Source organism: Quercus lobata, chromosome 5 (assembly GCF_001633185.2).
Source record: "Quercus lobata isolate SW786 chromosome 5, ValleyOak3.0 Primary Assembly, whole genome shotgun sequence".
NCBI classification, from domain to species: domain Eukaryota; kingdom Viridiplantae; phylum Streptophyta; class Magnoliopsida; order Fagales; family Fagaceae; genus Quercus; species Quercus lobata.
Genome location: NC_044908.1, coordinates 48,191,514 through 48,208,325, shown reverse-complemented (window position 1 = coordinate 48,208,325; position 16,812 = coordinate 48,191,514). Strand labels below are relative to the sequence as shown.

The following is a 16,812-nucleotide window of genomic DNA, read 5'->3' as shown; positions in this document are numbered from 1 at the left end:
AGTAAATTTTCTAATGGGAAAAAAAAGCATTTAGGGAATGTTTGCTACTAAGAAAAAAAGGACAAAATTGCCAAATTCTTAAATAATTCTAGTTGAGAGAGGGGCTGGTAGGGGAAGGAGATTTATAAAGAGTGATGATTGCATGATTCGTTAAAAAATATAAATATTTTTTTGTTATTACTTTTTTAGGTTTTATTTTTATCCAAACTATTTTTTTTTTAAAGCTAAGCCAATGAATTTAGTATATGTTTGATTGGTTGGTTTAGCTTAAATTGTTAGTTTATTTTAACAATGAGTTTACGTATAGGTTTTAGTCTAAACATTCAGTGTGCTAAAATATGCTTATACTTTGAAAAAAAATTGAAAATGTAAGAAAAGACTGAAAAAAATGAGGTTTTAAAAGTTACACATAAAACCTAAAGATAAAAGCATGAGCTTATAAGCTCATGCCAAACACACTATTGTCAATATATTTTCACCTATGTACTGCCTCAGGTTTTTTTTTTTGGGGATGGGGTGTCCCATTGAAGGCAAAACAGATCAGTTTAACTAGCACATGACCATAAGTTGTTTGGGTATATTGATATAGCCTGCCTAGGTAGTTTAGTAAGCCTTCTTGAAAACCAGGGGTGGCACCACACATTGATAGTCTTGCCAAAGGCCATTGTCGTCATGAACTTGTTATCGGCAATAATAGGATGGGATTGCTGTATCCCCAGAGTTTGTCTTGGATGATAGCTTCTCTTATGGCCATTAGTGTTGTTGAACGCTGATGTTGTAGGGATGGCCACAAGCCAACCCAAACCTGATTGCCAATACCTACTCAAACCGACCCGGAAAGAACTTTCAAAAAAAAAAAAAAAAAAAATCAGGAAATTCATAAGCGGCTTTGTCTTCTGGATGGTCTACCATGTTCCTTTAACTCTCTTAACTCTTTTCGTTCTTTGCTTTCAGTTATATGACTCTGGTTTTCTTCAAATCAGTTTCTGGGTCTTCTTATTTCATTTTTGATCGTTTGACACTAAAGCCATTTGGGAATACTTACAAACAATTATATAAATGATGCCAATAAACTTGTAATGGTGTTATGTGTTACGATCTAGTGTTCCACGTGGTTTAAGTGGGCCAAGATAAGTATTTACCTTTAATTTGAAAACTATGTAGCAAAATATTTTTCTTTTGAAACTATTGAACAAAATACTCTTGTTTTGAAACTCGATTTTGGCAAATAGAGAGTACTAAATAATGGAACTCATTTCTCTATAATCTCTCTGTTCTCCCTATCCAATTTTTGTTTCACTAAACTTTTACACGATAATCTACACATAAACCTCTAGCCAATTAATTGATTTATCCTAATCCTTCCTAATTTTTGGAAGGTTACCTACAAAAATTTGGGATTTTGAGATCAAACCATAGAAATCCTAATCCTTCCTAATATTTGACCTTCCTAATTTTTGAAAGGTATTAGAAATAATGCATTGAGATGCTAATCAAGTTGTATTTCTGTTTTCCATCCAAAAAAAAGTTGTATCTATCTTCAATAACTATTTTAAAACCTAAAAGATAACAGCAAGGAAAAATCTTTAAAAAGACAAACTTACCCTTATTGTAAAATGCTACGTAGTCTAGGAGCTATGCAAGATCTAGAATTTGCTTTCGCTGAAACGTTGAGTAGTGGGAATATTTTTGTTACGGAGGAGTGACTTCTCAAATTTAATTTAAATCATTTCCCCTAAAACTGTACTGCTAGTACAAATTCTTATTGAACTGTGATAGATTTTGATCCTAGGATTATATTATCTTCCTGCACTTTCTCCCTCATTTGATGTCTCTCAAGAACCAATCCCCCCCCCCCCCCCTTTTTCTTGTAAATCACTAAAGGGAACCAAAAGAACATCTGTAACCATCACCAATCAAGCTAAACGACATGAATTTTGGGCTAGATCCTCACAAAATGAGCCCTCGCATTTGTTCGAGTTAAAGATTCATATTTATCAAATAGAGGAAAATGAGACAATCATATCTTTGCTAGCATTATCACCATCACCAAGAACACACACACACACACACACTCTCTCTCTCTCTCCATCATGAGCATGCATGTAATGATGATTCTCCATGGGATCCTTATGATGGTTATCCATCCGATGCTCCTTCCACTGATTGATGAATGGTCTCCTTAAGTTAATGTTACTACTAAAGGAATTCTTGTCAAGTCTCACTGATTTGGCTTGCACAAAAGCCAAAATACTACAATGTTTTTAAAGAATACGTTACTGAAAATCCTTAGTTTCCCTACAATCCAGAACTATTTGAAAATACCTCGGATTTGACAGAAGATTAGTATTGATTCTCCTATTTATCTAGCCTACACAACGACTAAAACACTTCAATATTTACTACTGCTAAAAGCCAATTTTCCACCAATACAATGCTTCTGAAGATTCTCAATAATGGTGCTCATTTGGTTTCCTTTGGCACAAAAGGACAACAATAATGAGGTCTAGACCCTTGAATTGAAGGTTTCTAAACTCTACGTATCCTTCTTATGATATATATTTTGTCACTTCTCTTTGTATGATTTAAAGCTTAATTATTTTCATAAAAGAACACTCTTTTCTCATTATTTTTCTATTTTTCCCGCTTACTACATTATTTTATGGCTAAAAGGAAAACCCAACAGTAACAATCAGCAAGTGGTCCATTGGCATGAGCTTCAGAGTTCAGGCTAGACTATCATGGAGAATCCGGATCCAATCACTGGCTCATTAGAATGCGATGCGTGTACCAACCAAAAAAAGAGACCCAAATAACCTAACCACCATGTTTGGAATGAATAAGGGACCGGGTTTTGAAAGGCAATAATAGATATATAGCACATGGGATGCTCTCACGAAGAAAAAAATGTTCAACAGTTCCTGGATTTAGACAACCATAACATTTACATTTCCTTCTTTATGTGCAATCATCTTTGGTCCAATGGAGTGTCATAACCAAAAAGTATATAAAGAAAAAAAAGTAGATGTACATAACATTTACATTTTATTTGACCATATAGGAAGTGAGCAAAGTTAGCTAGTGTTAAGGAAAGTTGGTCTCAATTTGGAAGGAACAAGGGACAAGGTTTTTTTTTCAAAGACAATAATAGCACATGGGATGCTCATGCTCTCCTGAAGAAGATAAAAATGATTAAAATTTGTTGGATTTAGACAAGTATGATAGAGAATGAAGGTGTGAGTGAGGGACAACAAGCTCATTGAGTCATGAGACCCGTAATGTTTTGGTCGGCTTTGTGGTTGGGAGGAATGGGACATGGATATCGGATCGGATAGGATCTGTTCTGATTAACCAACCACCACAAAGAAGCTCTCCTCCTGAGACTTCTTCATAATGCTTTTGAATTACAGGCATAGCTTGAATGCCTCAAATTTTACTTCCCACACCCAATAGTTTTTCACTCTTGGAATCAGTAAGGTGTAAAGTGTTACTCTCTTCCATAATTGGATAGTCAAATATCAGATTCCAGTAGTCCAAAAATAAAAGTGACTAAAGAACCAGTAATAATAGTGGAAAAGATAAGAGTCTATTCTTAATTTATTTTTATAAATTTCATATTATTTTTAATTATTAAAATAAATTTATTTTTATACTTCATATTTTTTAGCTGAAAGGAAAGGGTGAAGGAAGTGGCAGGGAACGTGGAGAAAGGGAGGATGAGATGGGTGCCTGTTTGGTTAGCAAAATCTACTAAAACACATCCTACAAGTAGTCCCAACTCTCAAAGCCATCTTCACAATTGAGATTGTTTGGGAGAATGATATGGATTCATTGTCCAGGGTAATTTCAACATCGAGTTATTAATATTTAGTACCACTTATCCTTAACAAAAACCTTATATTCCTATTATGAATTTTCCTGTCATAATTTGAGCTTAGGGAGAAAATCTAGTTAACCACCATTTTTAGTTTAACGCACCTAAGCTTTCCATCACTTCATAACAGTGCAGTTCTGAGCTCTGAATGCAAATTCACAAGATCCATGCCGCATTGAAACAATCATATTCTTTTTTTGATAAGAAACCAATCATATTCTAGAAAAGAATAATTCACAATCCCAACATTTTATGAATCCAGCGAAAAAGATGAGTGAAAAAACCAGCAAAGGAATCGAGTAGTAAGCAAAACAGTACTAAATAGAGAACAATAGCATTTAATTCGCACAAACAGTAGGTGAAAGCATTTGTCTGCAAATACAAGTCAGCCACCCCAAACCACCAAAGAACTAATGGAAAACAACATGCAAGTAAACCATACCCAACAAGTTGCAAAAACCAACAAGAAGACCACCCCCTTTAGTTTCAGCCATTCTATTCGGGGCTTTTCATCCTAGCTATAGATACACTTTCCCTAGCTTTTCCTCTGCTAGCAGCTTTCTGACCAGTTCATCTCCAGCTACTTTTACTATCAAACATGTACAGAAACAAAAAGGTGTCTTGAGAAAGGAAGGGGGTTGGAAAGAGCGATTCTTTTTTGGGATGGGAGGGGTGGTGAGGGAGGAGGATAATAGCGAGAAAAACATAGAAATGAACTCAACATGAAGTGCAGCTATCCAGCCACTCGAGTCTCTATGCGTCTCAGTATAGCAAGAACTGATATTGGTCAGGCCTCATGCATTGTGATTTGAACACAGATATTACTGCTTTGGGTCACATATCAACCAGAAAGATAACCATTCCTGCATGACTTTCCACACTTATGTGCCTGCCGGATGCAATAAACCTATTTGACGTTTCACATGATCTGGTATCAACTTATTAACAAGCTCTGGAGATGCCCCTGACAACTGTAATCAGCACACATGAATCATGTAAGCAATTTATTACAAATGAAACATATCAGTTGTAGAACATTTACCTAATCACCCACAAAAGGCACATCAAAGATATTTTCCCACCATTAATAATTACTCTCTATAACATGTAGGAAGATTAAGACAAACATCATAAACCTCCTAAAGGGGACAAAAGGGCCATGTAAAATAAGACAGACTACTGCTGGCCACTGGGACAATTTTGATAACTCCCATTTAACAACTCTCCACCTCCCTCTCTGCCCTACACAAAATGAACAGTGATGGCTAGCCCTACAAAAATTGTGAGCAACTAGCAATCTAAAAAGCAGTGCCATATCCATGCATTAGCAGGCACCATAAAGGACTAACTTTCTCCTAGATTTGACACGCTAACATAGAGACATATTAATTATTGGTGTCTCTGTATTTGGACGTTAAAAATCCATACTGACATCATTTTGAATCCAATCACTAATGGACACGCATATTCAGTACAAACTGATAAAATTAGAATATGTACCTCCTGTTTAAAGTTGAAGAGCGGTGGCAATGGGCGATTATTTTGTAGGCGAGCATTGGGTTCTCGGAGCTCATCAAAGAAAGGGTGTGCACATGCTTCAAGCTGCAATAACAAAAGTAAATCCTAGTAAGAAAGGAGAGCAAACACAGACACACACGCTTGCGCACATGTACACACTATATAAAAAATATCCACATACACTTGCATAATATAAACACATTTACATGAAAAACACAAAATAACATAATAGCAATACTCTTGACACCAAATAATCCATTGGCATGCAAGTATTGACGAACTAACTTCACATGATTATTGGCTACACCAAATACAAGTTGTAATCATATACCCATATTAAAATAGCACAAACTAAAATGAACTTACTGCTGTGCAGCGAAGACTAGGTGAGTATTGCAGCAGTCGTGAAGCCAGATCAATTGCTTCTGGAGGCATTCTTTTGTGGAAAACCTAAATCCAGAAACTTAAAACTGAGCTGAAATGTACTGCCAAATTTTTTTTATAAGTGAAATTCGCTGCCGACTATGTTAGAGGACCAATATAATTGGTATTAGAATAATCAAGCTAATGTTTGCATCATTAAGAACCTTAGGTTTACAAACATCTGACATGCACATAACATAAGTAAGAACGGACATATATTTGCTAAAAAAGTATAAATGCAAAAGTCGGACAACACCTCCTCATATCAACTTAATCTTGTGATTGAAAAGGAAATAAAATGCAAACCTTGTGCCAAGGGTGCGCTTTTATCTGTGGAAACCTAAAATCGGTATAATTTGGATTCATGCAACGTATTTCTTCCCGAGTTGGTGTACCAAGAACCTGTACAAATAACAACATTAGAAGTTTACCCATGATCACTAGAATTGCATGCATTGAAGCATTGACAATCAAATCAAACCTTGATAATTTCTACTAGCTGGTCCACCGCGTTTTCTCCAGGAAACAGTGGCTACAAAAATTATAAAACAAATAGGTCAGATATAAGACAACTTACAATAGAGAAAAACTTACCTTGTGAAGACTGCTGGAAAGTTAAAATTGGGAAGGAGGGAAAAACTAACCTGACCCAGAAGAAGCTCAGCAAGAACACAACCAGCTGACCAGATATCTATTGAGGTTGTATATTCTGTGGCACCAAAAATAAGTTCTGGAGCCCGATAGAATCGGGAACATATGTATGATATGTTTGCTTCACCTTTGACCTGATCACACATGTAAAGTTATGGTGAATAATGGAAAAAATATATTAGAAAACAGACTAAAGAATAAAATCATATTTGGTAACATAAAATAATCAGCAGTCACACAAATCATCTCTCCAAATACAGAGTAAAAAATTTTCCAACTAGGGAGCTTAAAGACACAAATGACAAATCCACTAGCACCCACAAATAAAAAGCATGACCCATCTTGCTCTCACTGCTACACAAATGTCACATTGTAGCAGGAAAGGACAATAAATATTGGCAGGTAATAAACAGTTTGACACTTTTTGGAGTTGTTTTTTCTATGCTCAACATGGAACTTCAAACCTATAACTTACCTGCAATCACTTAAAATAAAAATATACCACAATTTCACCAATCAATCTCTCAGCAGAAAAATTACGTGAATGTTTATCAGAATGATAAGTTATCAACAGGTTAACATCCTAAAGATAATTGGAGCATAAATAATTGGCCAATTGTAACATAAAAGAAATGCAGAAACAGGAGGAAACTTTTGAATATTTGAGGAAAAGAGGTCAACATACTAGCATTTTTGCACTTCCAAAATCACAGAGCTTAACCTGGTGAGTGAGAGGATCAACCTGCAGAAAGCCAAATATAGTCAGAAAACCAGTTACAGCATTGTAATTTTAATCTTCTTAACAAATAAAAGTTACAAATTGACTGTTCATTTTATTTTAACAAGTTTCAGTCCCAAGTTCTACTTCCAGTTCAAAATAAAAGGGAAGCGTACCAAAATATTTTGAGGCTTTAAATCCCTATGGCAAACTCCAGGAACAGTGTGTACATAAGCCAGACCCCTAAAAATCTGCAGAGATTCCATGGTTAATATCAGGAAGAATGTGTGATAATCCAACAATATAGGAAACCATCATGTATACCTGGTACATGTAGAGCTTCACATAGATTAGTGGCATTCTCTGATTTGCATTGCTGTAATGCTTCAAGACCCGATACATGGTCTCAGGGACATATTCCATAACCAGGTTGAGAAAAAGTTCATTTTTACTAGTGGTGGAAAAGAAACAATGCTTCAGAGAAATCACATTTGGATGATCCATTACACGCATTAACTGCAGTTCACGATTTTTATATCTTTTATCTTGCAAAACCTTCTTTATAGCTACTGTCTCCCCAGTTTCCAAGCATTTTGCCTAAGAAAAGAGAAATATCAGGCAAATGACATGACAGATAAACAAGTAGGATGAGCTAGAAATATAACACTAGGATACCTGGAAAACAATTCCAAATGAGCCAGTCCCCACAACACGCTCTGCCATGTAACTAATTGTCTGCAAGAAGAATCACACCAAAGGCATCAACTTCCCATTTTAAGAAACTGAAACCTCATCAGCTATTAAACCGTCTAAATCTCTAACATTGTTCAGCATTTATATTTTAATATTGAGAACAGTCAAAAGCATGAAGCTACAAAAGGAAATGAACAAGAGATTAACAAACAGGTATTCCCAACTCCCGAGAATGCTTACCTGCTTAGGTTCTCCATTTTTGCCACCAATTGTCGTGGAAATGATGTGACCCGTCGGATCATTTCCATCCACAACAGGACCAGAAATTTCCTGCAAAACAAATCACATTAAGGCTTGAGGGATTTAATCAAAAATACTTTCAAACATTATACGCATTATCTACAAACGATCTACTACCAGCAAGGACCAGAAAACTTTGTATAGTAGAATTCACTAATTAGCAGACACTAGCTGACAATCGGCAGCTGCAGCCGACTAGTAAAGAAAAGAAACGCACTTAATACAGCACTTTCAAAGCATATTATCAGCTTGGACTACAAAAACTAGAAGTTCCCAAAATTTCCATGAGAAGAATAGGTATCCAAAAAGCTCAGAAAACTTTTATAGAGACGAATTCAACCCAAACAGCAAAAAAAGCCAAATGCTTTAAAACTTGAAATTGTTGCTAAATAACACAAGGGGATCAAAATCCACTAACCTCCTAAAGCTTTTTTCTTTTTTTTTTTTATGTACGTGTTATAATTATCCAAAAAGCAATCTTAACCAAATATAAAGATCACCCACTAAGTAAATTATACAAAACACTGAAAAAAATTTAGACAGAAACCGAGGCAACTACGAAGTAAGTTCGATCTGACGGAAAATCGTATGAATCAAACCCAATTTCTTCAAAGAACCCACTGTTTATCAAAACCAAACCTATTCAAGAGCTAATTACAGTAATCTAAAGCAAAATCCAGCTCAGAAACACAAATTTGGTCCTGGTAACAGCTTAATTAAGCTCCGAAATTTGGAAATTTTGTATAAAAAAAAGAAAAAGAAAAAGATTGTTAATCCTAGAGAGAGATCGGAGCCTTCTCAGATATAAGAAGCAGAAGAGCGAAGATTCAAACATCGAAAACCCTAGCTCCGATCTCAGATCAAACCAAACCAAAAAAAAAAAAAAAAAAAAGCAAAAAGGATCTCTCTCTCCGAAATCTCCCCCCCCAGCTCAGCGATCGAGATCAACCGAGAAAACAAGAGAAAGAAAACCCAACCACGGCGTTTGGTAGGCGAGAAAACAAAGGAAAAAATCCCACATTTTTTTTTTCCGCTTGAACAGATTAGTCTCTTGTTTAAAATTAAAAAAAGAATTTTTCTGGGAAAACGGCGGAGAATACCTTGTCGTCAGCCATGTCCAGCTCGGCACGGCAGTGGAATGAGGAATATTGATGTCGTTGTCGTAGGCTGGCTCAGCCGGTAACGAAGATGAAGAAGAAGAAGAAGAAGGAAATCATGAGAGAGAGAAAGAGACAGAAGAATTTGGAGCCAAGAGAAACAACAACTACAAGCCCATGTGATTTTGATTCCTCCCACACTTTTCTCTCTTTTCTTTTCTTTTCTTTCCCTTCTCTCTTTCTTTTCTTTTCTTCTCTCTCTCTCTCTTTTCACATGTTGCCAAAAACACCCCTTGCTGTTTCACTCATATTACGAAGACTGACCTTTTCAACAATTTCGTCTCTCGTTCTGCCGACGTCAACATGATTGGTTTTTGTACATTCTTTGTTATATTGTCCGCCCGCAGTTTTACTACAGGAGCCGTTAACGTGTACAGTTAGATAATGGTTAATAAATTATTTTTTTTTTTAAATTTATAACATTTTTATACAAAATATAAAAGTTGTCCATTTTTCATAAAAATATTTTCTAACTCAATGTTTCTGATTTTTGTTTCTTGAATAATATTACAAATATAAATTATTTTATAATATTTTTACAAGCTGTTAATATAATTTTAGTAATTTTTAAATAATTATTGATAAACATATTAGAACTAACAAGATAGTTTATAAAAATATTATAAAATAATTTGTGGATATAACATTATTCTTGTTTCTTAAGTGTAATGAACGTGTTTTCAACTTTTTCGTTGCTTCTTTCTTCCTAAATATGGAAAACGTTAGGCGAATGACTTTTGTTACAATACAATAATAGAAAACATGTAGGTAAAGGCTATATTATTAGGTTGTTTTATACATTATTGATGTTATGACTTATCAAACTCAATTTGGGCTGTTTCACATTTTATAGGTGAAAAGTATAAATAAGGTAATATTATTTTATGCTGTGGAATATTTTTGTTGACGTTAGAATATAATTGAAACCCTGCCTGTGGCTAATACCTAACGACTTTTAAGTCAAATTCCACTTCCTGATTTTTGATGGCGACTTTTTAAGTTTAAATCTCTCTCCTCCACTTAAATTGTATTTTCTTTTTAAAATGTTATTAATGTGAAAAAAAGAAAAAAGAAAATATCAACTACTATAATCTTACGACTTAATTATGAAACTTAAAGGATGTTTCACATCTGTAGGTACAAAGTAGAGTAATATAATTTACCCAAAAAAAAGTAGAGTAATATTATACAATAATTCTTGACAATTTGAAGAATATTTTTGTCGACATTGAAACATAATTGAAGCCTCATGTGAAAAAGGGAAAAATATTGAATATCAACTATTTCAACATAATGAACAATGATGGGCAGATATTCCTTTATGAGTTTTAAATCTAATTTGTTGAGTTTTTTTTTTTTTTTTTTTTTTTTTTTTCCAAAGGTAAAATTTGATACAATTTTCTTCCGTATTGTGACATAAACTTTTCAAATAAATTTAACAATGCATTTATATTGATCAGAGATGACATGGCTAAATTTACTTACCCTTAAAAAAAGATAGCATTGTTTGTATTTTAAGTATTGATCAATCCAACCAAATAATTCAATATAATTAGGTATAAGATGCAAAGCTAATAAAACAATATATAAATTTTGCCAATTATCAACATATTGAGCATCAACTCAAAAGAGTAGTCAATTTTGGGTGGCTAGTTGCTCATGGTAGACTTGTTGGAGAGGGCAAATAAAAAAGAATGGTTCTGCGAATAGTTTTGGTTCATAATCTTAAAAGGAGAAAAAAAAAATTATAAAGATAAAGAAAGTTTTGTTTGAGGACAAATTGTAGAGAATAATGCACATAACATAATAGTTGGTGCTTACTTAAAAAGCAAGGGAGTTGAAGCTATAAAGAAGTAATGAATATAGTATAGAACAAAGCAAAATTTATTATGTTAGTTGTTGCATTAAGTTCATGTCACCATGACAAGAAGTCAATAGCTTTTAAAATGGATTGTTTAATTCGGTTCAATCAATCAATCTGCTCGGGAAAAAAAAAGGTCGGTTCCATTGATTCTATTGCACATCAAGCTTTAAAATTATCATATGAAAAAACCTCAACTAATTTATGGGTTTTTCTAGCCCAATAATTGGTATGATTGGTTATGAGAACCTTATAACTCCTCTTCTTTTAAGTCCCTCCTCTTCTATAGTAAGTCGTAACTATTGAATATAAAAATTAAATAAAAACTATGAATTGTAAGCTAAGAACTAGACAATTAAGTCTATTGATTTGAGGTTACCATCATTTTAGCTCTAATTAGAAATATGTCATGAGTTGCAATTAATGTGTTTGAAATTTAATAAAAACAAGTAAAAGAAAGTCTGTGATTCAGAATTAAGAATACAAAATTAGTAGTTGTTAAAGATTTATACATCATTTTCAATATAATGATCTAGTGAGATAAAATTTGTCTGCAGTGTGATATGTGAGGAAAACAATCAATATTAATGATCAACTGTCTGTAATTGCTACTCATCCATGTAAGGCAGAGTTGACCCATCAAAATCCATGGACACAGGCCGTGATATTGATTCTACCTTGGCAATTCACCATCGCTTTAAAAACTAAATTGGACCAGTTGGTTCAATTAGTTGAACATGAAATCAAACCTGGAACCAGTCCAAAATAAAACTAAAATTGATGCATTTTCTAGTTCTTCGACCAATTTGATTTTTAAAACCATACAATTCAAACATAGATTCAACCACCGTAATGCCCCACTTGATTATAAGCCTATGTAACCAGGCTCAGCAATTTGTTTGAACATGTTTTCACCACAATGCCTTTTTTATAGTATAGTTATTATCTGTTGAAAATCAGGAAATTATTGTGTACTTCTGGAGAACCATAAATGTGTACTCCCTCCTCTCACATAAATGGTGGGTCCCACTAATTAAATTTATGGTGGGACCCACCATTTATATGAGAGAGAGGAATACGCATTTATAGTACTCCGAGAATACCTAATAATTTTCAGTTGAGAATCAATGCCTTCTTTAATTTGAATAATAACTTTTAAGAAATCTATGATTAATGAGCAGGGCATATAATAATCCAATATATATACTTATATTTTATAATATATGTGTATCGAAGCAATCTACATTCTACGGTTGGGGATCAACGTGAGCTTGGTGTGACACACTGCATGAATTTGGCTCTTTTTCTTTACATTTTAATCTCTTAAAATAAATGCATATGTAATGAGACTTAAAAAGTTTGCTTAATGGAAGGATATAGGGCCAAAAACCAAAAGTAAAGTGCGAGCGTGGTAATCCTATAGTAACAAAGTGCCTGCTTCAGCTCCATTTGCAAAAAGATCTTTGTTGGAATCCATTCATTGGTGTTGGATTTCATAGTTATGGTATATTTGCCAATAAGGTGGAATGGTAGCCATGGAAATGGTTATGTGAACCTAGTTATGAAGACATAAGGGGAAAATGAAAAAAGAATGATAAACAAATATGAAAAAGTTGGTCACAAAGGTCACCCTTTGAAAATTATGAAAGTAACATTGTCCTTTCTCAGTCTCCAAAGAAGACATTGACCATAAACAAGCTTTGTGTATTTTTTATTATTCACATTCCATCCCTTTAACACAATAAAGTCTATGTTAGTCACCTCACCATTGATTATTGTATGGTCAGGGAAAAAGAAGGGGTTGATTAAAAAAAACAGGATAACATTTTTTGATGATTAAAAAAAAAAAGAAAGATAACATGAATTTGTCCCCTTAAAGCATTAGAATTCAGAGACACTGTTGTGGTTTTTCTCTTTTTTTGGATACCTCGGCAAAAAAAGTACATAGAAAGAAAGGTCTGGACCGAAACAGGAAAAATGCAACAATGATGAAACTTGAGCCTGACTATAAGGTGTAAAAATGGTTTGTTTTGGGCCGAAAAATAAAAGGAAACAATATCAGCCCATCTTGAGGTTCATTTAGCCCAACGAAGAAACCCTACATAGGTTTGGACCTCTTGGATGTCATAATTAATTGGGAAAGATTGGTTTTGGATTGTGATCTTAGTATTTACATAAGCCATTGAATACGAACATTTGCTCCTCCACCGATCTTAATCTGATCTACTAGCTTGTTTGGACAAAAGTGGGATCATAGAATTGTATGATCCCACAATTTTATTTGACTAAAACATGCTTTGAATTTCCATTTTTTTTTTTTTTTTTTTCATTTTAATATAGATATGAAAGAAAACAAATACTAAGGCGATAAAATATTAAAAACATTTTTCATCCATTCGATTGTGAATGAAAAAGGAAACGTTAAAGGCATTCTAGCTAATAATAATTTAACATTTCTTTACAAGCCCACTACAACTTTTATTAATAAAGAATAGTCAAGAATTGAAATAAAACTTTAAAATGAATTTAAAGAATTTTTTTTTTTTGATTTTGTTGTGACTTTAAGCATTCTATATCATTCATTTCATAACTTTAATCTAGCTTACATTATAATCTGATGAACAATATGAAGAATTTTAATAAAACAGAGACATCCTCTTTAAGTCTTCTTTAAGTCTTTTAAGGTATACACAAGGTCAGCTGAATGGTGGAGCAAGAGATGCAATTACCTAAGGCTCCAAGTAAAAAAAAGCCCCAAATTTTAACCAATAAGATTATTTATAATCAATAAATAAAGTAATATTTTTTTACCATATGAAAAACAAATAAAAAATAGAGAAAAATGCAACGTCTACAATATTTTTTACAACACTTTTACGATTAATGCTGGGTAGCAAGTTGTTACAGCCTTTTATTGATGGCAAAAAAAATAATTATAGTGGTATTTTCAAATAGAAAGTAAAAAGCAACTTAAAAAGTAGGATTTGTTGTAAAAAATATTGTGAATGTTACACTTCTTAAAAAAAAAAAAGAATAATAATGAGAGTTTAGTTAACAAACTTTTACTAGTTCTTATCTAAGTTTACTACTAACACCACTCTTTTACTTATCACTATCAATCTATCACATCAGCAAGTATGAAAAATTTTGTCAAATTTTTTCATACTATAAAATTTCTATAAAAAGAAATTTTTTTACATAGTTCATGTTAATTAGTAGTAATTTTGCATCTAAAACAAGATAATCAATTTTCGCCTTAGGCCTCCAGATGCATCAAGCTGCCCCTGCATACACTCAATTCAACTCTTGTGATCCTCTCCTCTTTGTAGTAGAGAGAAAAATGTTCCCTAAGTTGAAAACTTTGAAAAGGCAATCCATGCAAAATCTTATATATAAAAGCGGCTATGCCGCTATAGTGATTTGTCACTGTGCATTCAGTGTTAAAACACTGTTCATCTATAGTGCAATTTTTGTGAGTCTCTCTATTTTGTCTGTTTGTGGAGTGCCAAACGATGCATTTTGGCTGAATATAAAATCATTGTAGCTACAGTGATTTTGGTTTTGTGAGCCATTGCATTGTAGCTAAAGTGCCTAAAGTTTTTTTTTTCTTCCTCCAGTAATCGGTTTGTGGTTTTTTTTTTTTTTTTTAATATTTATGTAAACTGGTATATATATTGTTATACTGGCACAATAAATTTCACAATATTTTCACAATTATTGACGTGTCAATTTCTTATAAGTCGAAATAAAATAATAAAATATGAAAGTATGACCAACCACAACTAAAAATAAATGTTTTGAGAAAATGTTGTCACTATAGCTACAATGATTTTGGTTTCGTGAGCCATTGCACTGTAGCTACAGTGCCTAAAGTTTTTTTTTTTTTTTTTTTCCTTCCTCCAGTAATCGGTTTTTTTTTTTTTTTTTTTTTTTTTTTTTTTTCCTTTTAAATATTTATGTAAGCTGGTATATATATTGTTATACTGACACAATAAATTTCACAATATTTTCACAATTATTGACGTGTCAATTTTCTTACAAGTCGAAATAAAATAATAAAATATGAGAGTGTGACCAACCACAACTACAAATAAATGTTTTGAGAAAATGTTACAACACTTATTGTTATCACAATATTTTCACAATTGTTGAGATCTCAGTTTCTTATAAATCAAATAAAAAAAATGCTAAGTCTACAACATTTTAACATTAATTTCTATAGTGCCTAAAGTTGTTTTTTATTTATTTATATTTTTTTTTATTGAGGTGCACTTTTTCTTTTATTTTCTTTTTTTCCTTTTTTTCCCTTCAAGTATGCCAGTTGGTTTGAGCTTTGTTTTTGTTTTTGTTTTTTTAAAGATCTTTATATATTTACTTTGTACTTGCAATGCAAGTTTACATTGTAAATACACAAAAGTGGTTAATATTATACACATTTGCACGAAAAATGGTAAATATTGAACAAATTTTGTAAATGTGTACAAAATTTGCCAATTTTTTTTGTGTCTACAATATAAATTTACATTGTAAGTACAATGTATACATAAAGATATTGTGAAAATGTTGTGACGCATGTGTAAATTCCTTATGGGTTAAAATAAAATAATAAAATATCATACCGAGATATAGCACAATTAAAAATGTCGTGACATTTTGTTGTCATTACAATATATTCACAACTATTGAGGTGTAAGTTATAGGTCAAAATAAGATAATAAAATATAGGACTGTGATCCGTTACGGTTGAAAATAGAGGTATTGTGAAAACGTTATAATATTTTGTTGTATTCATAGACTTTTTTTTTTTTTTGTTGGTTTAGTCAAATTTAGTAATCTATATATAAAAAGAGTAAACGAGAAAAGCTATCATAACTTCGTTATAGTTGTTTTAACTTGTTCAATTTTCATTGTTTTGCGGGACTTCTTCTTGTTTTTTTTTTTTTTTTTTTTGTGTGAATGCGTAACGTTGCAATAGATTTGCTCTATTATTTTTGGTTTGTCCAATTCACACTGTTTTACATTATAATAAAATATTAACACAATAAATTGGCACAATATTTTCACAATTTTTAAGATGTTAACTCCTTATAATTCGAAATAAAATAATAAAATATCATACTAGAACTAACCACAACTAAAAATAAAAGTAATGTGGAAAAAGATGTGTACATTCACAATATTTTTTACAATACATTTTATAACAAATTATAGGTAGTAATTTGTTTTTGGTTCTGATTTAAACTTATTAATGAAATTACTTTTTTGTCCATCAATAACAACCTGTAACAACCTACTACTTATGATTTGTTATAAAAATATCGTGGACATAACATTTTTTTTTTTTTGGTGAAAAGGTTAAAATATCTTCTTGTTGTCACAATATTTTCAAAGATGTTGAGCTGTCAATTCTTTACAAGTCAAAATAAAATATAACAAAATTATAAAGGTATTATGAAAATGTTATGCCATTCTGTTGTGTTTTTAGAAATTTTTTGTGGGTTTAGTCAGATTTGTTGAGCCAAAATTCACTATTTCACATGCAATTTTCTTGGGTTGACTTTTTGTATTTTTTTTCTTTGCGCACCATTTTAAGTAAAACTACATAGTTTTACACACA

At 32.4% G+C, this 16,812-nt stretch overlaps 1 protein-coding gene across 1 annotated transcript; it reads right to left on the bottom strand.

Annotated features, from left to right (window-relative positions):
• Nucleotides 1–4,171: 4,171 nt before the first annotated feature.
• Nucleotides 4,172–9,554, bottom strand: LOC115989775 (shaggy-related protein kinase eta). The gene is made up of 12 exons (XM_031113638.1): nucleotides 9,278–9,554; nucleotides 8,118–8,207; nucleotides 7,860–7,919; nucleotides 7,509–7,781; nucleotides 7,361–7,435; nucleotides 7,152–7,208; nucleotides 6,460–6,600; nucleotides 6,297–6,347; nucleotides 6,122–6,217; nucleotides 5,759–5,842; nucleotides 5,375–5,476; nucleotides 4,172–4,845 (listed from the first exon to the last, which is right to left on the bottom strand). Exons 1-12 carry the CDS (start codon nucleotides 9,290–9,292, stop codon nucleotides 4,756–4,758), a joined length of 1,134 nt encoding a protein of 377 aa, XP_030969498.1. The 5' UTR covers nucleotides 9,293–9,554; the 3' UTR covers nucleotides 4,172–4,755.
• Nucleotides 9,555–16,812: the final 7,258 nt, after the last annotated feature.